Source organism: Papio anubis, chromosome 11 (genome assembly GCF_008728515.1).
Source record: "Papio anubis isolate 15944 chromosome 11, Panubis1.0, whole genome shotgun sequence".
NCBI classification, from domain to species: domain Eukaryota; kingdom Metazoa; phylum Chordata; class Mammalia; order Primates; family Cercopithecidae; genus Papio; species Papio anubis.
In genome coordinates this window covers 36,127,340-36,150,061 of record NC_044986.1, presented here as the reverse complement: position 1 = coordinate 36,150,061, position 22,722 = coordinate 36,127,340, and the positions used below count along the sequence as shown (strand labels likewise).

At 48.7% G+C, this 22,722-nt stretch overlaps 2 protein-coding genes across 2 annotated transcripts in view; one reads left to right on the top strand and one right to left on the bottom strand.

Moving 5' to 3' along the window:
- The window catches only part of RRP12 (ribosomal RNA processing 12 homolog), a 64,715-nt gene extending 57,838 nt beyond the window's left edge, over positions 1-6,877 (bottom strand). Inside the window, exon 1 of the mRNA XM_009215086.4 lies at positions 6,531-6,877. The gene's annotated coding sequence lies outside the window, so the exon portion shown is untranslated. The remainder of the gene's footprint in view (positions 1-6,530) is intronic.
- Positions 6,878-13,729: 6,852 nt separating this feature from the next.
- PGAM1 (phosphoglycerate mutase 1) lies at positions 13,730-21,874 on the top strand. The gene is made up of 4 exons (XM_003904075.2): positions 13,730-14,046; positions 18,206-18,480; positions 18,778-18,958; positions 20,792-21,874. The coding sequence occupies exons 1-4, from the start codon at positions 13,737-13,739 to the stop codon at positions 20,959-20,961; spliced, it is 936 nt and encodes a 311-aa protein (XP_003904124.2). The 5' UTR covers positions 13,730-13,736; the 3' UTR covers positions 20,962-21,874.
- The last annotated feature ends 848 nt before the right edge of the window (positions 21,875-22,722 follow it).

The following is a 22,722-nucleotide window of genomic DNA, read 5'->3' as shown; positions in this document are numbered from 1 at the left end:
CTAGATGCCGGCAAGACATGAGTCACTGATGCGTTAGAGACTGCTGCACCAGTACAGGCAAGAAACCATAAGGGCTGAAACTAAGAATGTGGCAGTGAGGGCAAAGAGGGAAGGACAGACTGGAGAAGGTATCGAGGAGGGAGAATGGCACATGAAGGCTAGCGGTTATGAGGGGTGAGCAGGGTTGTCGTGTACAGTTGTGAAGTCTATGGACTGCTTAGTTTCCCACATGAGGGGTCTGAAATTCAGTCTTCATTGCTGCCTTGTACAGAAGAAGAGTTGGCCTTTTTTTTTTTTTGAGGCAGACTCTAGCTCTGTAGCCCAGGCTGGAGTGCAGTAGCACAGTTTCAACTCACTGCAGCTTCTACCTCCCAGGCTCAAGCAATTCTCCTGCCTCAGCCTCTGGAGTAGCTGGAATTATAGGGGCCTGCCCCCATACCCAGCTAATTTTTGTATTTTGGTAGAGATGGGTTTTCACCATGTTGGCCAGGCTGGTCTTGAACTCCTGGCCTCAGGTAATCTGCCTGCCTCAGCCTCTTAAAGTGCTGGGATAACAGGCATGAGCCACCATGCCTGGAGTTTGTTTGCCTTTTTCTCATTCACCAGTGACACCATAGAGGCATATGATGCGTACAGGTATATGAGGCTCATGACACCACAGAGGAAGTGAGAATAAATCACTCCCAGGAAGGCAAGATTCCAGAATATGAATGTGCCTAAGAAAAGACCACCTCTCAATATCTGAACCAAAAAGCTGCATTTACTACAGTATTTACTTAAGGCAGGTGGAGCTGGGCCTGTTAGGTGCAATCCCTATGAGTGGAGCAGGGCACTGATCTTATACATAAGGTGCCAGGAGGTTGAAGATCAATGGTGGGCACATATCAAGGGAGGTAGCACTTAGGGATTGGTTGGTCAACCAGTGTGGCTGTTACCAATTGGCTGGCTGTCAGATGTCTGGTCACTAAGGAAAATTGTTCAGCTGAAGGGAGATGAATTGTCTTTAAGTGGCTTAAAACTGGTTATGGTGGTGACTTGTTGCCATGGCAATGGAACAGTCTTTCCTGTGGGTATGAACTTTTTTTTCCCCCTCAAGTGACTGGTAGCACAAAGCATTCACTCTCAGAGGTTGTTTTCCTTTATGAAGGACCATGTTGGCTCTGGGGAGGGAAGTTCACAGGCTGGCTAGGGTCAGAATACTTGCCTGGCCCACGTATTCAAAGGCCCAGTTTGTCACCTCTCCAAGATCCTGTGGCTGAGGTGTTTCCAACACAGGGATCAGGGAAGTTAGTTGCATTGTAGGGAACATAGCTAATCAGAAATGGGACCTAGGGCTGGGTGCAGTGGCTCACACCTGTGATCCCAGCACTTTGGGAGGTGAAAGCAGGAAGATCCCCTGAACCTAGGAGCTTGAGACCAGTCTGGCCAACACAGTGAGACCCCATTTCTTAAAAAAAAAAAAAAAAAGCCCGGGCACGGTGGCTCACGCCTGTAATCCAAGCACTTTGGGAGGCCAAGGCGGGCGGATCACCTGAGGTCAGGAGTTCGAGAGCAGCCTGAACAACATGGTGAAAGCCCGTGTCTACTAAAAAATTTAAAAAATTAGCCGAGCGTTATGGTGGGTGCCTGTAATCCCAGCTACCTGGGAGGCTGAGGCAGGAGAATCCCTTGAACCCAGGAGGCAGAGGTTGCAGTGAGCCGAGATCGTGCCACTGCATTCTAGCCTGGGTGTTACAGAGCAAGACTCCGTCTAAAAAAAAAAAAATTAGCTGGGCGTGATGGCACATGTTTGTAGTCTCAGCTATTTGGGAGGCTGAGACGGGAGGATTGAGCTCAAGAGTTTGAGCTCAGGCTGCAGTGAGTCATGATCACGCCACTGCACGCGCACCCACAAGACACAGTGAGACCTTATCTCAAAAAAAAAAAAAAAAAAAAAATCAGAAATGAGACCTAGGAGCCCGGACTCCCAGTCACTTCTTCCGTAAAGGAGACTATGAAGTGCTGGTGGGCAGTGTGGTGCAGCTGGCCAGACCTCACAGCCAGCTTTTGCCCCTGCCTTCTCCACAGAGGCCTCTCCTTAGTCCCTCCTTTATGTCTCTCCTTGGGCTTTGTAGGAACCACATGTGTTTGCCCAACCATAATCCTGAGAACTATCCCTGGAGCTGCCATGGGAGGTTCTGAGCTCTGTCAGGACTAGGTTAAAAGCAGACGGGTGCTTTTCTGCAGCTCAGCGGCCACTTAGATTCATCAGAGCTACCCTCACACTTCACTCCCATTGAGCAACGGCTTCTGGTAGGTAGGCTGGGGTGGGTTTGTTTTTTAAAACAATTGTTTAAAACTTTTGGTCAGGCGCTCAAGCCTGTAATCCCAGCACTTTGAGAGGCTGAGGTGGGTGGATCACCTAAGGTCAGGAGTTCAAGACCAGCCTGGCCAACATGGTGAAACCCCGTCTCTACTAAAATTACAAAAATGAGCTAGGCATGGTGGCACAAACTTGTAATCCCAGCTACTCAGGAGGCTGAGGCAGGAGAATCACTTGAACCCAGGAGGTGGAGATTGCAGTGAGCTGAGATCGTGCCACTGCACTCCAGCCTGGGTGACAGAGTGAGACTCTGTCTCAAAAAAAATAAAATAAAATGAAAAATAAAGTGTACAATTCAGTGGTTATTGGTATCTTCACAGATGTGTGCAACATCACCACAGTCAACTTAAAACATTTTCGGCACCTCAAAAAGAAACCCCACCCCCTGTATTTATCACCCCCAACCCTCCCAGCCCCTGGGAATCACTACTCTACTTTCTGTCTCTATAGATTTGCCTATTCTGGACATTTCATATAAGTAAAATCATACACCATGCAGTCTTTTGTAACTCGCTTCTTTGGCTCAGCATAGTTTTCTTTTCTTTTCTTTCTTTCTTTTTTTTTTTTTTTTTTTGACAGAGTCTCACACTCTCGTCCAGGCTGGAGTGCAGTAGTGCAATCTCAGCTCACTGCAAGCTCCGCCTCCCAGGTTCACGCCATTCTCCTGGCTCAGCCTCCCGAGTAGCTGGAACTACAGGTGACTGCCACCATGCCCGGCTAATTTTTTGTATTTTTAGTACAGACTGGGTTTCACCGTGTTAGCCAGGATGGTCTCGATTTCCTGACCTTGTGATCTGCCCGTCTCAGCCTCCCAAAGTGCTGGGATTACAGGCGGAGCCACCGTGCCCAGCCATCTCAGCATAATGTTTTCAAGGTTCATCCATGTGTGTCATAGATCAGTACTTCATCCCTTTTTATAGCCAAATAACATTCCATTGTATGGATGTACCATATTTTGTTTTGTTTTGTTTTGTTTGAGACACAGTGTCAATCTGTAGCCCAGGCTGGAGTGCAGTAGCATGATCTTGAGTCACTACAACCTCTGTGTCCCAAGTTCAGGCGATTCTCCTGCCTCAGCCTCACGAGTAGCTGGGATTACAGGTGTGTGCCACCACACCTGGCTAATTTTGTTGTTGTTGTTGTTCTTGTTGTTTGTTTTTGTTTTTGTTTTGAGATGGAGTCTCACTCTGTCGCCCAGGCTGGAGTGCAGAGGCGCCATCTTAGCTCATGGCAATGTCTGTCCCCTGGGTTCAAGCGATTCTCCTGCCTCAGCCTCCCAGGTAGCTGGGATTACAGGTGCCCACCATCACACCCGACTAATTTTTTTGTGTATTTTTAGTAGAGATGGAGTTTCGCCATGGTGGGCAGGCTGGTCTTGAACTCCTGACCTCAGGTGATCTGCCTGCCTTGGCCTCCCAAAGCATTGGATTACAGGTGTGAGCCACCATGCCTGGCCTAATTTTTGTATTTTTAGTAGAGATGGGGTTTCACCATGTTGGCCAGGCTGATCTCAAACTCCTGACCTCAAGTCATCCACCCACCTTGGCCTCCCAAAGTGTTGGGATTACAGGCATGAGCCACTGCTCCCAGCCCCATGTGGGTTTCTGATGGTTGTTGTTTCTTGTCCATATTTCTTAGGCTGGTCAACATTGAGCCTGCTCCCAATGACAGCTCTGGGAGACTGGACATTTTCCTCCACTGCAGTCAGAAATATAACAGTCAGCTCCTACATGTAAACCCAGCACTTTGGGAGGTCGAGGCGGGAGGATCACCTGAGCCGGGAAGTTCGAGGCTGCAGTGAGCTATAATCATGCCACTGCACTCTAGCCTGGGCGACGGAGAAAGACTCTGTCTCAAAAAAAGAAAAAAAAGGAATATAACAACCAGTAGTTCCCCTGTTCCACCTCTGACAAAATCCTTAATATTGGATACTTGCCACCTTGCCATCAGCTGGCAGGTACCTTTAATAGCTTTCCTTAGTCAATTGGTAAGTAGCCACTGAATGCTGACCTGAAAGCACCTGATCAATTTATAGACTATACTGTGGCAGCCATGAGAACACACGCTTCAAATCTCAGAGCAGCAGCTGATTTTTTTTTTGTTTTGTTTTGAGATAGAGTCTTGCTCTGTCGCCCAGGCTGGAGTGCAGTGGCATAATCTTGGTTCACTGCAGCCTCCAACTCCTGGGTTCAGGCAGTCCTCCCATCTCAGCCTTCCGAATAACTGGAACTACAGGCATGCACTACTATATGGGCTAATTTTATTTTATTTTTTAAATTTTTTAATTAATTAATTAATTTATTTATTTATTTTGAGACAGTCTTGGTCTGTCGCCCAGGCTGGAGTGCAATGGCGCAATCTGGGCTCACTGCAACCTCTGCCTCCCGGGTTCAAGCGATTCTCCTGCCTCAGCCTCCTGAGTAGCTGGGATTATAGGCACCTGCACCACACCCGGCTACTTTTTGTATTTTTAGTAGACATGAGGTTTCACCATGTTGGCCAGTCTGGTCTTGAACTCCTGACCTCATGATCCACCTGCCTCAGCCTCCCAAAGTGCTGGGATTATAGGCGTGAGCCACCACACCTGGCCTATCTTTTTATTTTTATTTTTTTTAAGAAACAGGGTTTCGGCCGGGCGCGGTGGCTCAAGCCTGTAATCCCAGCACTTTGGGAGGCCGAGGCGGGCGGATCACGAGGTCAGGAGATCGAGACCATCCTGGCTAACATGGTGAAACCCCGTCTCTACTAAAAATACAAAAAACTAGCCGGGCGTGGTGGCGGGCGCCTGTAGTCCCAGCTACTCGGAGGCTGAGGCAGGAGAATGGCCTGAACCTGGGAGGCGGAGCTTGCAGTGAGCCGAGATCGCGCCACTGCACTCCAGCCTGGGTGACACAGCGCGAGACTCCGTCTCAAAAAAAAAAAAAAAAACAAAACGGGGTTTCACTGTGTTGCCCAGACTGCTCTTGAATTCCTGGACTGAGGTGATCCACCTGCCTCAGCCTCCCAAAGTGCTGGAATTACAGGCATAAGCTACCGTGCCCAGAGCAGAGAGCTGATTGGCTGAGGGCCCCTCCCAGCATTCAGAGGCTGTGCTGCCCATGGGCTGCATCCAGTCATGATTTAGCATCCCTGTATTGAGAATGTGAAGGCAGGCTGGTCTTGGGAGCCCGAGGACCCCTCTAAAGAGTAACTTTGGCTGGAATAGCCCCCCACAGGCTTGCCAAATTTTTCCCCAGAAGTGCATTTGCAATCTAAGACAACACTGCCACCCATCACACCTTCCTTCCTCCTTCCCTTACTCAGCATCACACCTGCACTCCCAGCCCCATTTCCTGTCACAGACACATCTAATATATTTCCTGCAAATCCTGTCTTGGCAACTGCTTCTCAGAGATCCTGGACTAACACACTGCTAACCTCTCAACAATTCACTAAACTTGATGCAAATCAATCCCAAATAACTAAGTTTCTGCCAGTTTTGTTTTTGTTTGGTTTTTAAAAATTTTTTTAGAGACAGGGTCGCACTTTATTGCCAGGCTGGAGTAGAGTGGCTATTCACATGTGTGATCATAGCGTATAGAAGCCTCGAACTCCTGACCTCAAGCCATCCTCCTGCTTTAGCCTCCCAAGGAGCTGGGACTACAGGCACGTGCCTCCTGTGCCCAGAACGTCAGCTTGTTTTGAATGTACAATTTTGAGGTCAGGCTCAGTGGCTCACACAGGTAATTCCAGTGCTTTGGAAGGCCAAGGCAGGAGGATCGTTTGAAGCCAGGAGTTTAAAACTGGCTTGTGCAACATAGGGCGACCTCATCTCAAAAACAAAAAAAGTGATCCAAGATTAATATAGACTGAGAAATCAGTTTCATGTGAATGAAAGCAGAAGGGTCAAAATTTGCTTATTGCCCTGCTTTGAGCATTTTACCATTACAGTTTTCACACAGGGTCTAGTGGCAGAGGGCTTGGTGCACACCAGGTGGTTTTGAGAGTGCCATAAATTTAAAAAAGAAAGAAGGCTTGGACTAAAGCCTGGCCTTATACTAAGTCTGACAATGCGGGGGGGATCAGGGAAGCCCAGGTGCTATCAGGGGAGCCCTTGAGGAAGCCGCAGCCTGCTGGAAGCCCTCCTCTCTTTCCCGGCAGCACCAGCTCCAGCTCCAGCTCTGTTTACCTGCAGATGGCGACTGCATTTCGGGCGGGGGCAGTCCAAGTCCCTGAAGCACTGCTTTCTCTCCTAGAACCTGAGTCTTGAGGCATCATCTGGGCTCACGCCCTCTATGAGGCATAAATCTTCTCCTCCTCAGACACCAGCTGAGCCGGGAGATCTGAACAACAGGCGATGAGTTTGCAAGATGGTTCAACAACTATGGACACGTGGTGTCCTCACAGGAGTCCTGTGGGCTGAACGGCAGCCGCCCCTCCTTCCACCCAGCACAATACTTGGTTTGTCCTGCTCACTGCAAATCTGGGCCTTCAATGAATGTTCAGTCCTCGATGAGGGAGTTCTGTGGAAAAAAAATAAATGGGAAAGGAAGGTTGGAGAGGCCTTTATTAGCTTAAGGGGCAGTGGAAGGTAAAAGGGCTGTGACTCCTGGTTAGCTTTTTTTTTAAATTGTTTTTTGTTTTGTTTTGATTTTTTTTCTGGTAGCTTCTTTATCTCAGTGTTTTTTCTTTTCCTTTGCTTTTCTTTTTTTTTTTTTGAGACAGGGTCTCACTCTGTCACCCAAACTGGAGTACAGCGGTGCAATCATAACTTACTGAAGCCTTGACTTCTGGGGCTCAAGCAATCCTCCCACCTCAGCCTCCCTAGTGGCTGGGACTACAGGTGTGCACCACCACACCTGGCTAATTTTTGTATTTTGTTGTGGAGACAGGTTTTCGCCATGTTGCCCAGGCTGGTCTCAAACTCCTGGGCTCAACTGATCCCCTCGCCTGAGCTTCCCAAAGTGCTGGGATTACAGGCATGAGCCACCATACCTAACTCTTATCTGAGTTTTTGTAACAGTTTGACAAACGAGCTTGTTGTTGGAAAATTGTAAGAGTCCTGGGAATTTCCCTGGGGCCTGAGGAATGAAACACTGCTCTACAAGGGGAGGCTTTCTGTCCTCGAGTTCAGGGTTTAGGGGCTGGCTGGAGGCCTCGGGTAGAGATGAAGGCCCAGTTAGGATTTCCTTCACTGGAATCCATCATTGATGTGTGCCTTGACTGGGGGTTGCCTGCTAAGAGGGCACGGAGCACAGAACCTCCACTGACACCCCTGCAGTTCTAGCAGGAAGCAGGACTTGGTGGCCCCACTTACTCCCTACAGGATAGGAAAAGAGGGCAGTGCCCTGGTGAGGAGCTGTACAGGGGGTCCCTCAGGATGCTTGCTGGGAGGGGTGGGGAGGGCACAGGACTTGCTGGGACCCCGCTGGGAGCTAAGCCCCTCCCAGCTGATTTATTTTTAGGACCAGTAATACTCGCCTGCGTGTGCCTCGAGCTTCAGAAGGCCCAGGAATTAACCCCGACAAATGTCTTTTTGTGCTGTGTTCAGTAGAGATAAGATTAAAAAATAAATTATAGAGAGTAAAAAACAGTGGTTTACTCTCTTTACTGGCATTCAAGAAACTTCTTCGGTTTGATAGGCTTTAAGCTTCTTCCCAGATTTAAAATGCTGTGATTGGCACTAAATGGACCCTATCTCTGCCCAGGAATTCTGGCTTCTGGCTGCAAAGCCTTTGGGGTCCTTGCAATGGGGCAGGCATAACCTCCCATAGTCCCTCCCTCAATCTTCCTTTCCTGCCTTGCTCTTTTTTTTTTTATTTTTGAGACAAGGTCTCACTCTGTCACCCAGGCTGAAGAGCAGTGGTGCAATCATGGCTCACTGCAGCTTCAACCTCCTAGGCTCAAGCAATCCTCCCACCTCAACCTCCCAAGTAGCTGGGACTACAGGCACACACCACCACGTCCAGCTAATTTTTGTATTTTTTGTAGTGATGGGGATTTGCCACGTTGCCCAGGCTGGCCTTGAACTTCTGGGCTCAAGCCACGCTCTCACTTCAGCCTCTCAAAGTGCTGAGATTATAGGCTTGAGCCACCATGCCCTCCCTGCCTCTCTCTTCTGATAAAGGAAGCCCTGACTTTGGAGTCCTTCCCTGTGGATCACCTCTGATAAATCTAGTTTCTTGTTCATCTGCTCTTTTATTTATTTATTTAAAAAATTTTTTTTAAAGACTAGTAAAGTGCAGTAGTGAGAAGTGGGGAAAGGGTAGAACAAGGAGTTTGACCTGTAACTGACTGTGAACAATCAATTGAAGTAACTCCTGACCTTCGGACCAGCCTCATCAGCCCTTTTGAATGGCTCCTCTCAGTTTCTTCATCTGGAAAATGTGAATCGTGCATGACAGGAGGTGGGTGGGGATTTGTAGTAGAGAATTCTCAAGGTCTCTCCCGGCTCTGACACTTGGGGACCCAGGGAGTCTACCAAGGGCAAAGGCATCACCCTAAGTGCAAGTTCGTGTGTGGGGGTGTATGAAATAGTTAAGATGAAGTGCCCATCCTCAAGGAGTTTGCAGTTGAGTAGCTCAGAGGCATGCATAATAAATCTCAGGTAGGCCCAGTGCGGTGGCTCATGTCTGAAATCCCAGCATTTTGTGAGGCCGAGGCGGGTGGATCATGAGGTCAAGAGGTCGAGACCAGCCTGACCAACATGGTGAAACCCCATGGCTACTGAAAATACAAAAATGAGCTGGGCGTGGTAGCGGGCGCCTGTAATCCCAGCTACTCGGGAGGCTGAGGCAGGAGAATGGTTTGAACCCAGGAAGCAGAGGTTGCAGTGAGTCGAGATCACGCCACTGCACTCCAGCTTGGGCGACATGGCGAGACTCCGTTTCAAAAAAAAAAAAGTAAATAAATAAAATAAAAATCAATCAATCAATCTCAGGTAGATATCCAGGAAGTGAGGCATATCAGAGTTCATCAGAATTCCAAGGAGATACAAGATTCCTTCTGGAGGCAGAGGGGGTTGGTGAAGGGGATAAAGTAAGGTTCCTGAGTTCCTTTCCAAGGCCAGTGGCGCAGATGGTTTTGGCTTCCCAAACAAAGAATCCCAGTTATTGCCCAACTTTGATCCCGGCAGGCAAGTCTTCCCCTACCAGGCAGCCACACTCACACCTTCTGAATTGGTGGCTCATTAAATCTTTTTTGCCTTCTTAATCACACTGCTAATAATACTTATTTTTGTTTTATTTGTTTGAGACTGAGTCTCACTGTTGTCGGGTCAGGCTGGAGGGCAATGGTGCGATCTCGGCTCACTGCAACCTCCGCCTCCTGGGTTCCAGCGATTCTCCTGCCTCAGCCTCCCGAGTAGCTGGGATTACAGGCACCCGCCACCACACCTGGCTAATTTTTGTATTTTTAGTAGAGATGGGGTTTCACCATGTTGGCCAGGCTGGTCTCGAACTCCTGACCTCAGGTGATCCACCCATCTTGGCCTCCCAAAGTGCTGGGATTACAGGTGTGAGCCACCGTGCCCAGCTAATAATATTTATTAATATAATATTACCGGCCGATAATATCACTGGCCAGGTGTAGTGGCTCACGCCTCTAATGCCAGTACTTTGGAAGGCCAAGGCGGGAGGATCACCTGAGCTCAGGAGTTCGACACCAGCCTGGCCAACATGGTGAAACCCCATTTCTACCAAAAATAGAAAAATTAGCCAGGCGTGGTGATGGGCACCTATAATCCCAGCTCCTCGGGAGGCTGCGGTAGGAGAATTGCTTGAACCTGGGAGGTGGAGGTTTCATTGAGCCGAGATCGCACCATTGCCCTCCAGCCTGGGTGACAGAACAAGACTCCATCTAAAAAAAATATATACATATATTGGGAGGCCGAGACGGGTGGATCACGAGGTCAGGAGATCGAGACCATCCTGGCTAACACGGTGAAACCCCATCTCTACTAAAAAATACAAAAAACTAGCCGGGCGAGGTGGCGGGCGCCTGTAGTCCCAGCTACTCGGGAGGTTGAGGCAGGAGAACGGCGTAAACCCGGGAGGTGGAGCTTGCAGTGAGCTGAGATCCGGCCACTGCACCCCAGCCTGGGCGACAGAGCAAGACTCCATCTCAAAAAAAAAAATATATATATATGTGTGTGTATATATATACATTTATTTATTATTAATATATTTAAAATTTGTGACTAGTTGTTTCCATTCATTATCTCATCTATTTCTCACAACAGGGCTTTGCTTAGGTGGGTATGAATATGATTACAGACAGGAAAACGGAATGAGAAGTTGAGTGACTCGTGGCAGGCCCAGAGCTAACAAGAAACAGGAATATTTGAACTTGAGTTTCCGAGAACATCTTCTTCCTACTCACATTTCTTACTCATTGCAGAAATGAGAGAACCCAGTGAGGAGACGAGGTGACAAGGGCACAGAATCTTGAATGTCTTGAGAGCAGGAGGAGGAGAAGAAAACATGGTAGGAGTCAGGCTAGGAGCATGGATTTGGGCCAAGGCAGGACAAAAAGCCAAGGTTAAGGCTGGAACAGCTCTCCCTGGGAGTGCCTGAACAACAGATTAGGATGACTGAGCAGCAGGAAAGATCAGAGGGAGAACTGCCTATGAGACAGGCTCCTCAGCGAAACTCCCATAGGGGTGACACCCCTGGGGCTTGAACCATAAGCCCTTTGAGGGCATTCTAGCTTGGCAGCTCTGGGGTCCTGTGAGTTCTGGTGCAGCTTCTAGGGCTGCACCTCATCCCAGTCACCTGTCTAGTTACTGAATTCCATCTTCTCCCAGCTACAGAGGAGAGAAGCAGTGGAGTGCTGTGGTGAGAGTGCAGACTAGGCCATTGGGTGACCTGGGTTTGAGTCCCGGTTTCTCCTCCACTTCCTAGCTGTGACTTTGCACAACGATTCCTCTGGTCCCTGGTTCCCTCATCTGTGGAACGGAGCTATAGTAGTTCTTACATAAGTCTAGGTATGGTGGCTCACACCTGTAATCCCAGCACTTTGGGAGGCCGAGGCAGGCGGATCACCTGAGGTTGGGAGTTTGAGACCAGCCTGACCGACATGGTGAAACCCCGTGTCTACTAAAAATACAAAATTACCCAGGCGTGGTGGCACATGCCTGTAATCCCAGCTCCTCGGGAGGCTGAGGCAGAAGGATTGCTTGAATCCAGGAGGCTGAGGTTGTGGTGAGCCAAGATTGAGTCACTGCTCTCCAGCCTGGGCAACCAGAACAAAAATGCGTCTCAAAAAAAAAAAAAAAAAAACAGTTCTTACATAATATGAATTGCTGGGGTTGAAATTATACATTAAAAGGCTAGTTGCACTAAACCGTCACAAACAGGAGCCATTATGATAATGTAGCTACAAACCACTTGTGTTTTGGTTCATGTTGTTCCCAAAGTGCCTTTTCTCTGCCTCTCAAATCCTTCCCACACTTCAGAGTCAACAAATGCCAAAAATACAACAAAAATGTGGAGGCCACAGACAATAGTGGAGTAAGAGCATGGTCTTGGGAGCCAGCAGCCTGGGCTTGAATCCTAATCTCTGTCACCTTGGGCAAATTTCCTCATCTGCAAGTGGGGAAAAGATAGAACCTGCCTCAGAGGGTCATTGTGGAGATATGAGGAGTGAACGAGTTAATATTTGCAAAGCACTTAGAACACTGACTGGCATGCTGTAGGTGTTTTACTGGTACATGATTGCCGCTCACTGCAACCTTGGCCTCTCAGGTTCAAGTGATTCTCCCGCCTCAGCCTCCTGATTACAGGCACACTTCACCATGCCCAGCTGATATTTTTGTATTTTTAGTAGAGTGGGGGGGGAGTTTCACCATGTTGGTCAGGCTGGTCTTGAACTCCTGACCTCGTATGATCTGTCTGTCTCGGCCTCCCAAAGTGCTGGGATTACAGGCGTGAGCCACCCAATGTTACTGTTAGCTACTCGTACATGCGCCTCATTTGCCCTCTGCTTGCTTGAACAACAGGAAACACATTCAGCCCATCCTTGAGTCTAGTCCACTGCCTGGTTCATGTTTGGTGCTCATTAAAGTGTCTAGATTGAAATCAACCAGGAGACTGGCCTGCCACAGTGGCTCACACCTGTCATTCCAGTGTCTCTGGGAGGTTGCTGCAGCAGGATGGCTTGAGGCCAGGAGTTTGAGACCAGCCCGGTCAATATAGCAGTCAACATAGCGAGATCTATCTCTACAGAAAAAAAAAAAAAAAAAAAAAAAAAAAATTAGCCAGGCTTGGTGGCATGCCTGTAGTCCCAGCTATTCAAGAGGCTGAGGCAGGAGGATCACTTGAGTCCAGGAGTTCAAGGCTGCTGCAGTGAGCTATGATCATGCTACTGCACTCTGCTTTGGGAACAGAGGGAAACCCTGTTTCAAAAAAGAAAAAGAAGGCTGGGCACGGTGGCTCACGCTGGTAATCCCAGCATTTTGGGAGGCCGAGGCCGGTGGATCACTTGAGGCCAGGAGTTCGATACTAGCCTATACAACATGGTGAAACCCCGCCTCTACTAAAAGTACAAAAATTAGCTGGGCGTAGTGGCGGACACCTGTAATCCCAGCTACTCGGGAGGCTGAGGCAGGAGAATCGCTTGAACCCGGAAGGTGGAGGTTGCAGTGAGGCGAGATCGAGCCACTCACTCACTGCACTCCAGGCAGGAAGACAGCGCCGTCTTAAAAAAAAAAAAAAAAAAAAATTGTGGTAATAAATTGCTGATTGGGGCTGGGAGAAGGACAGGCAGTGACGAGAATTCGCCCCTTTCTGAAATATTTGAAGGGTCCTAGCGTTTGCTTCCTTGTTGGAGGCCCAGAAAGCACTGACTTGACGTGTGTGAAAGATTGTAGACAGAGACGGGATAAAGAACCCCGTGCTGGAAAACGAGCAGGCTCTGGAATCAGCAGGGTCACGGGCAGTTTCCTTACGTGTAAACTAGGAGTAAAAAGATCAGTGTCCCGCCGAAATGAGAGAGTAATAGTAAAAACTATTTACTGAGCACTTCCAGGTACTCGCTAAGTATTTATGATCCCATTTTACAGATGAGGCTGGGAGGTTTCCCGACCTGCCCGAAGATACAAAGCAAGTAGTATGCACGAGGGAAGACTCGAACACAGGTCTGTGAATCAATCTCTGTGTGCGGATGGGAGCGGTTTCAGCGATAAGAGCCACTTAATCTGGCCGAGCCGCTCGAGAGCAGCGCAGCAGCCACCGGAGTGGCACCGCCCCTAGAGCCCGCCGCCCTCCGCCCTCTGCGTGCTTACGTGCGCTCCGTGACCGCCGCGGCCGACGAGGGGCTGGCGAGGCAGGACGCATGCGCTCTGAGTGCCGGAGCGCGCCCCCCTCCCGTCTGGGGCCGCGGAGCCAGGATGCGGCGCATGCGCACACCTGGCGGGCGGAGAGCGGTCCAGAGCAAGCAGAAAGATTTGGGCGAGACTGTGCGCGGGAGCCGGGCCATGCGGCGCGAGCGCGCAGGCGCGGCAGAGGGGGCGGGCTGCTACTCCGGAATCTGCGAACCGCAGTCGGTGCCGCATTCTCAGCTCGCCGCCATGGCCGCCTACAAACTGGTGCTGATCCGGCACGGCGAGAGCGCATGGAACCTGGAGAACCGCTTCAGCGGCTGGTACGACGCCGACCTGAGCCCAGCGGGCCACGAGGAGGCGAAGCGCGGCGGGCAGGCGCTGCGAGGTGCGGAGGGGCCGGGTGGGAGCTGCGAAGGGCCGGGTGTCCGGCCTCGGAGGCCGCCTGGCTGGCGTCTGCGCCCTCCCGGAGAGGGCCGGCACCTTGGGCAGCATCTCTTTAGCAGTTTCGTGTGTAGTTGAGAAGATGAATCCAGAAGGTAGAGTCGACTTGTTCAAGGTCACGCCGTGGAGCGTGAGGGACTGTGCCGGGGGAGGACCCAGGGCGGTCGCCCCGCAACCCTTTGCGCTCCCCACGACACCGCTTAGCAGTTTTCCCGTTCTAGTCTCGACGTTTAATAAGTCGGGGACAGGCCGGGCGCGGTGGCTCACGCCTGTAATCCCAGCATGTTGGGAGGCCGAGGCGGGTGGATCATTTGCGGTCAGGAGTTCGAGATCAGCCTGACCAACATGGTGAAACCCCGTCTCTACTGAAAATACAAAATTAGCCGGGCGTGGTGGCGCACGCTTGTAATCTCAGCTACTCGGGAGGTTGAGGCAGGAGAATCGCTTGAACCTGGGAGGCGGAGTGCCGTGAGCCGAGATCGCGCCATTGCACTCCAGCCTGGGGAACGAGACCGAAACTCTGTCTCAGAAAAATAAAAAAAAAAACAATAATAAGTCGTGGACAGTTTGCCCTAATGGAGCCATTTGTGGCGGCCAGGTCTTTTTCAGATTCCCCCAGCGCCAGAAACGGTTGGTACAGTCTGGGGCTCCTGGAGGAGGACACCCTGTGCCTTACAGCAGCTGTAACCAAGGCTTCTCAAGAGGCGGCTACGGATCCTAGCGGATCGGCAGGCCACACAGCCTCGTCCCCAGCAGTAGGTGGAGTCCCCAGGGGTGCCTAACAAGCCTCAGGACACCAAGAAATCCGCGTGGTTGTGTAGGACTTTGCTGTTCAGTAGCATTCCACAAATAGTGTGTCCAAAACGCATCCGTAGATATAACTGAGTGAATGAATGAATGGTTTGAGTTGCTCCTTCTACCCAATAAAGTAGATAAGATTTTATCCTCCTCAGCCTTCCTAGGCCCCTTTATAGTTGGGAAAAGTGAGGATGTGGAAAGATGACTTGTCCAAGGTCATGTCTTATTGCTAGTCCAGTGTCCTCACCCTAGTTCTGGGTGAAGTAACAGGTAGGTGTTAGGAACCGGTAGGCTTTTGGCCAAGGACGCTGGGCAAAGGTGGAAGTGGCTGTGAGATAATGCTTGCCTATCCAGGCTTGCCCCCACCCCAGTCTGCTCTCTGTGGTTTCGGAATGCTAATGAGGAAGCATTTCCTGCTGCCGGCAATGCCAAGAATCCCTGAAGAGGTGCTTCCACTGATGATAGGGGCAGATCCTCCTTTGCTCCCTTCTCACCTCTGGACAAAGAAGCAGCCATTCACAAGGGTCATTGACGAGGCACAGGTATTTGGCCTCAGATTGCTCTCCTAGCTTCTTGCCTTCACTGTACTATCCTCAAATGAAGCAAAACGCGGGACAGTCTGGGAAATGTAAACCTCTGCGGGGTGGGTGGGCAGGGGAGTGAATGTTTCAGATGGCCTGGTGTGACCTCATCTTTTAGGAGAGGCTGGGAAATGGAAAGTGCTGGTAAAGGAGGCCATTTTCTTTAGCTCTGTGGCAGGACGAACTGTATCAGTCTGTGGTGGTTTCCCAACAACTAGTCCACGTTAAACCATGTTGTCTCTATTTGAGACTGATCAAATAGTTAAACTTGTAATCTCTAAAATAACAGATCCTATTTCAGTTTTAAAATAAATGTTAGCATTAAATTAAAAAGTTAACAGTATAAAAATTAAAATATGTAACAGTTTAAAAGGTCGAAAACATATAAATAATTCCTCAATGCTTTAAGTGATAGGGTTTGTACAGTCTTGAATCTGATTTCAGGAGAAAGCTAGTGAGAACTGAGTTTCCCCATGCATCCTTACTGCTAAGAGAGGGATGGCCTGGGGGAGGATGGAGTCCACACCACAGTGTCCACTCCTACCCCTGTGAGTGTCCCTAGGCTATGTTTTACTTTGATGGGCAAGTTAAAGGAAGAGACTTTATGCTCTGATCTTTCAGGTTCTCTGTTAAGAGTCCTAAGCAGAACTTCTTTTGTCCTCAAGGTCCTATTTATGTGTCCAAAGTGAGCTGCCTCATTGCAAGTGGAAATAATTGCAGTAAAACAGCCTGAAGCTCTCCAGCATGGGGCTGAGGCGAGCACTGTGGGTATTCACTTCCGGGTGACTCAGCCTTTTGTTGGGGAGCCATTCCTCTCCTTACAGTTAGGAAGGTAACAGTAAGTGAGTCTACTAGGACTTGTCTGGCGGCTCAGTGATGAGACCTGTTTTTTCTCTTGTGGGTGGTGTGAGTTTTCCTGGTGATTAATTCCCCCCAGCCCTCACTCAGTAAGATTAAGTTCTTCTTGGCCTCATTCTCATTTGAATGACTGGCAGGAAAATTCACTTCATGTTTTATTAATTACTGTTGCTAACCTCAATATGAAGCAATATCCAGGCAAGTTTGTGCTGAATTTCTAAGAGGGCCTTCCAGCCTCATGGAGAAAAACAGGAATGTTTTCTTGGTCATCAAGGAAAGTGCCGTCTCCCCATTATGGTGGGAGGGAGAGTAATCTTTCATGAAACAAAATCAATAAGACTGTTTTTTTTTTTTTTTTGCGCGCGACAGTGTCTTGCTCTGTCGCCCACACTGGAGTGCAGTGGTGCAATCTCGGCTCACTGCAAGTTCTGCCTCCCGGATTCACACCATTCTCCTGCTTCAGCCTTCTGAGTAGCTGGGACTACAGGCGCCCGCCACCACGCCCGGCTAATTTTTTTTGTATTTTTAGTAGAGACGGGGTTTCACCGTGTTAGCCAGGATGGTCTCAATCTCCTGACCTCGTGATCCGCCCGCCTTGGCCTCCCAAAGTGCTGGGATTACAGATGTGAGCCACCATGCCCGGCCAAGACTGATTTCTTGTAACCTATTCGTTGGGCCAACATAACTCTTGCCACAATAACTACTGTGTATGGAACACATATTCATTGATGAATCAGATAGTGCACAACACTGGGTCTTTCTTTAGTGAGTGGCTTCTCCTGAACTTGGTTTAATAGTTAAGTAGGTATACTCTTCTGAGGGTACTTGGGATTAGGCTGGAACTTTGACTACAGTAGAGAGAAACCATGGATTAGAGTTTGTGACGTGATTTCCATACTCCACAGTGAATACAATTTCATACAACAAACAAATACAATTGCAAACAAATACAAAAACAAAATACAATTTCATACAACAAACTGAAGTTTTATCAGTACAGGAAGAGCTCTTCCTGTGTCCTGATTGGGACTTAAATCCTAATTTTCTTAGATCAGAGTTCTAGTAAAATATCTATTAGAAGTGACAATTCCCAGCCTGGGCAACATGGTGAAACCCTGTCTCTACTAAAAATACAAAAATTAGCTGGATATGGTGACATGTGCCTGTAATCTCAGCCTACTTGGGAGGCTAAGGCAGAAGAATTACTTGAACCTGGGAGACGGAGGTTGCAGTGAGCCGAGATCATGCCACTGCACTCCACCCTGGGCAACAGAGTGAGACTGTCTCAAAAAAAAAAAAAAGCCAGGCGTGGTGGCTCACGTCTGTAATCCCAGCACTTTGGGAGGCTGAGGTGGGCGGAGTTCGAGACAAGCCTGGCCAACATAGTGAAACCCCATCTTTACTAAAAATACAAAAAATAGCTGGGTGTGGTGGCACGCACCTGTAGTCCCAGCTACTTGGGAAGCTGAGGCAGGAGAATCGCTTGAACCTGGGAGGCAGATATTGCAGTGAGCTGAGACCACCCCATTGCACTCCAGCCTGGGTGACAGAGTGAGACTCTGTCCCAAAAAAAAAAAGTCACAATTCTAACTGAAATACAAACATCAGGATCCTTGGGGAAATGGGGATAGCTAGAGATGGTGGTGAAAAGTTGGATTCTGGAGTCCCACAGCATGGGTTTTAATCTCTTACGTAATTGCTGTGACCTTAGGTAGATTGCAAGGATAAACAAAACAGTTGGCCAAATACTTTGTTTTTTGGCCAAATATTGTCACTTGGACTACTTGTACAGGAGATTGATAAGGAAGAACATTTTGGCTCAGAGTAGACCTCGTTAGCTTATCACTTTGAACTTCTGATTTCCAGATGCTGGCTATGAGTTTGACATCTGCTTCACCTCAGTACAGAAGAGAGCGATCCGGACCCTCTGGACAGTGCTAGATGCCATTGATCAGATGTGGCTGCCAGTGGTGAGGACTTGGCGCCTCAATGAGCGGCACTATGGGGGTCTAACCGGTCTCAATAAAGCAGAAACTGCTGCAAAGCATGGTGAAGCCCAGGTGAAGATCTGGAGGCGCTCCTATGATGTCCCACCACCTCCGATGGAGCCCGACCACCCTTTCTACAGCAACATCAGTAAGGTATGGACAAACAGAGGTTTGGTCACTCCGCCCAGGATCAGGGGCTTTTAGTAGTGTCTGCCTAATCTCACTGAGCTTGTAATTCATGGTAAAATAGTTAATTGTAATCCTTCTCCAAGGAATGACCTTCACTTACTAGAAGATATGGTTGATAGTTTACTATCTCCTTTTTTGTATTTCCATTGTCAGATTTTATAAAAACCTGTGAATGTGCATGGGCCAAAATTAATACATCATGAAGTCTTTTAACAGATGTAACTGTTAATAAGTGGTGAACTTGGATTCTTTATTGCTTAGGATCGCAGGTATGCAGACCTCACAGAAGATCAGCTACCCTCCTGTGAGAGTCTGAAGGACACTATTGCCAGAGCTCTGCCCTTCTGGAATGAAGAAATAGTTCCTCAGATCAAGGAGGGGAAACGTGTACTGATTGCAGCCCACGGCAACAGCCTCCGGGGCATTGTCAAGCATCTGGAGGGTATGTATGTGTTTTCAGAGGTGCCTTCAAGGCAGGATAAAGCAGAACTGCTACCAATCAGGGACTTGGTAAAAAGGAGTCTAGGAAAGGGCTGGACTTGTTAACAGCTTTAGAGGTGGTGTAGATTGACTTTGGTGAAAAAACACCCTCAACCCTTGTTTCTCAAAATGTGATCTGCAGAATAGTGACAGCTGGACCCCCTGGGAGCTTGTTATACTTGCAGAACCTCAGGTATCACTCCAGACCTATTTCAGAATCAGCATCTATTCCGCAGGTGATTTGGATACATTTTTTTTTTTTTTTTTTTTGAGACGGAGTCTCGCTCTGTCGCCCAGGCTGGAGTGCAGTGGCGCGATCTCGGCTCACTGCAAGCTCCGCCTCCCGGGTTCACGCCATTCTCCTGCCTCAGCCTCCTGAGTAGCTGGGACTACAGGCGCCCGCCACCGCGCCCGGCTAATTTTTTTTTTTTTTTTGTATTTTTAGTAGAGATGGGGTTTCACCGTGGTCTCGATCTCCTGACCTTGTGATCTGCCCACCTCGGCCTCCCAAAGTGCTGGGATTACAGGCGTGAGCCACCGCGCCCGGCTGGATACATATTAAAGCTTGAGAAGCTCACCTCTAGATTGGAATTGTCAAATGAAACTGCTAGTAAAAATCCTCCTTAGCTGGCCAAGCACAGTGGCTTATGCCTGTAATTGCAACACTTTGGGACGCCAAGGCAGGAGGACCACTTGAGGCCAGAAGTTTGAGACAGCCTGGGCAACATAGTAAAGCTGCATCTCTAAAAATTTTTAAAGGCCAACCACAGTGGTTCATGCCTGTACTATCAGCACCTTGAGAGTTCAAAACCAGCCTGAGCAACAAAGCAAGACCTTGTCTGTACAAAAGAAAAATGAAAAATTGGCTGAGTGTGGTGGCTCAAGCTTGTAATCCCAGCACTTTGGGAGGCCAAGGCAGGCGGATCACAAGGTCAGGAGATTGAGACCATCCTGGCTAACACAGTGAAATCCCGTCTCTACTAAAAATATAAAAAATTAGCCAGGTGTGGTGGCGGGCGCCTGTAGTCCCAGCTACTCGGGAGGCTGAGGCAGGAGAATGGCGTGAACCTGGGAGGCAGAGGTTGCAGTGAGTCGAGATCGCGTCACTGCACTCCAGCCTGGGCAACAGAACAAGACTGTGTCTCAAGAGAAAAAAAAAAAAGAAAGAAAAATGAAAAATTAGCTTGATGTGGTGATGCTCACCTGTAGTCCCAGCTACTCAGGAGGCTGAGGTGGGAGATTGCTTGAGCCCAGCAGTTCGAGGTTATAGCGAGGTACGATTGTGCCACTACATTCTAGCCTGGGAGTAAGACTTTGTCTCTTAAAAAAAAAAAAAAAAAAGGGAAAACATCTATAAAATATTCTCCTTAGTCACAACCAGGCACAACTTTACACATGAATCTCAGTTTGCATCTTAAATTGTTTCCTCCCCGAGGACCTAGAGGCCTGTGTGTGCTAATTTTTGGTTGGATGGACTATATGGGATATTTGAGATGTGTACAGTCTTGCTTCACTGTGGGCTTCTAGACCTCACTTTGGTAGATACCTGGCCATACACCTTGCTGTAGTTTATTGGTGGTTTATCTTGTATACCTTTTCTTGCTTTTCAGTTTAATGGCTGAGAAATAAGTATGGTGGGGGCCATTCCCTGGGTTCAGAACTACTATAAAGATCAGAAAGAGTGTCTTACTTTAATTTCTGTCAAAGTCCTTTGTCCCCTGGAGGACAAAGAGTAAACCTGGAGGGGTGATGTGGATTTATGTCTTGTGTGGCTGATGATGGTGGATGTTTTCAGGTCTCTCTGAAGAGGCTATCATGGAGCTGAACCTGCCGACTGGTATTCCCATTGTCTATGAATTGGACAAGAACTTGAAGCCTATCAAGCCCATGCAGTTCCTGGGGGATGAAGAGACGGTGCGCAAAGCCATGGAAGCTGTGGCCGCCCAGGGCAAGGCCAAGAAGTGAAGGCCAGCGGGGAGGATACTGTCCCCAGGAGCACCCTCCCTGCCCGTCTTGTCCCTCTGCCCCTCCCACCTGCACATGTCACACTGACCACATCTGTAGACATCTTGAGTTGTAGCTGCAGATGGGGACTGGTGGCTCCCATTTTCATTTTAGCCATTTTGTCTTCTGCACCCACTCCCTTCGTACAATCTAGTGAGAATAGCACTTCTAGAGCATAGGTTCTCAGTCCAAGCTGTGGAAAAGCTCCCCTTATCCAACAGAGTTTAAAGGTAGTAACTTGGGTTTTTGCAAGTTCTTTGTTTACTAAGGACTTGTGGGGAGGAATCATGCTAAGCCATGACCAATGAGGAGAAGCAAGAGCCTCTCTGTCCCCAGGAGCCAGTCCTCTGCTCTTCTGCAGTCAGGCCACTGCCTGGGGGCTCTAGTCATTCCAGTGGAAGATGATGTAACCTGCATGGTGATGTGACAGCTGTTTCCTCCCTGACCCTAGAGGACCTGGCTCTAGAAGTTTGGGATCAATCCTGAATTTAGTTATGTGTTACATTTACTTTTATTAAAAAAGTATAGTATATATAAATAATACAAAACAGTAACCCTTCTGGGGTTTCTTGTGGCGGTTGAAATAGTCCCACATGTGGTCATCAGAAAATAAGCCATTCCTCATACCAGTATGGGATCAGTTCCTTGACCTCTGAGGGGCAGGAGTGCTTCCTGCTGTGTGTGTTAGAATCCCTTCCTGCCTTGTTTCATGGCAGTGAAACGTCCCTTGGTCCTGCCCAAGTGTGTCTTTCACTGATGTCTGAATCATGTTCTAGTTGCTTGGCTCTGCCACATGGGTCCAGTGTTCACCTGAGCATAACTGTACTAAATCCTTTTTCCAGATCAGTATAATAAAGGAGTGATGTGCAATAGTTTCTTGTGTGATGTGGAAGAGCTTATCTGAGGAAACCTTAGCATTTAACTTGAAATGTCTCCCACTACCCTAGTCCTTGTGTGGCAGTTTGTTTTGGGACACCCAGTCACAACTTTACATGGTTGGTCCAAAAATGACACATCTCCCTGGGCTTTTCATGTCAGCCTGGTGAGCTGAGGTGGCGGTGGGAGGCCCTCCTGGCCAAGCCCTCCATTCATGTTGCCCCCTGCAGCTCTTGCTTGGTGCTCCCCTGACTGGAAAGTCACTGAAACTCCATTGTATCCTCTTTAGAGTAAATAAAGTCTGCTGTTTTTTTTTTCTCTTTTTGAGACAGTCTCGCTCTGCCGCCCAAACTTCAGTGCAGTGGCACAATCTCAGCTCACTGCAGCCTCTGCTTCCAGGGTTCAAGCAATCCTCCTGCCTCAGCCTCCCAAATAGCTGGGACCACAGGCTTGTACCACTATGCCTGCTTAATTTCTGTATTTTTTAGTAGAGACGGGTTTTTGCCAAGTTGCCCAGGCTGGTCTCGAACCAGTTTTGGCCTCCCAAAGTGCTGTGATTAGAGGTGTGAGCGACCGTGCAGGCCTCAGAATTTTTTAACCGTTTTACCAACTTGAAAACTTAAAAGATGACCTCAAAAAGTGACAGTGCAGTGGAAAGGAGTATAATTACATTATAAACACAATTGCCTTCTCTCTCCTTTGAAAATATCACTGGAATACAAGAAATCCATAAAGCTGGAGAAAGAACATTCCCTTTTCCTTCTGGTGGGAGCAAGTAACACCCTCCATCTGTTGAGCTCCTAATGCTCCTCTGCCATCCACTGGATGAGGGATATTACATACGTT

What these genes read in the sequence shown, in the direction of transcription:
- PGAM1 (XM_003904075.2), top strand. Translation starts at nt 13,737, where the DNA reads ATGCGCACACCTGGCGGGCGGAGAGCGGTCCAGAGCAAGCAGAAAGAT. An exon ending in TCTACAGCAACATCAGTAAG is followed by an intron (nt 18,481 to 18,777) that starts GTATGGACAAAC and finishes TTTATTGCTTAG; the next exon opens with GATCGCAGGTATGCAGACCT. An exon ending in CATTGTCAAGCATCTGGAGG is followed by an intron (nt 18,959 to 20,791) that starts GTATGTATGTGT and finishes GGATGTTTTCAG; the next exon opens with GTCTCTCTGAAGAGGCTATC.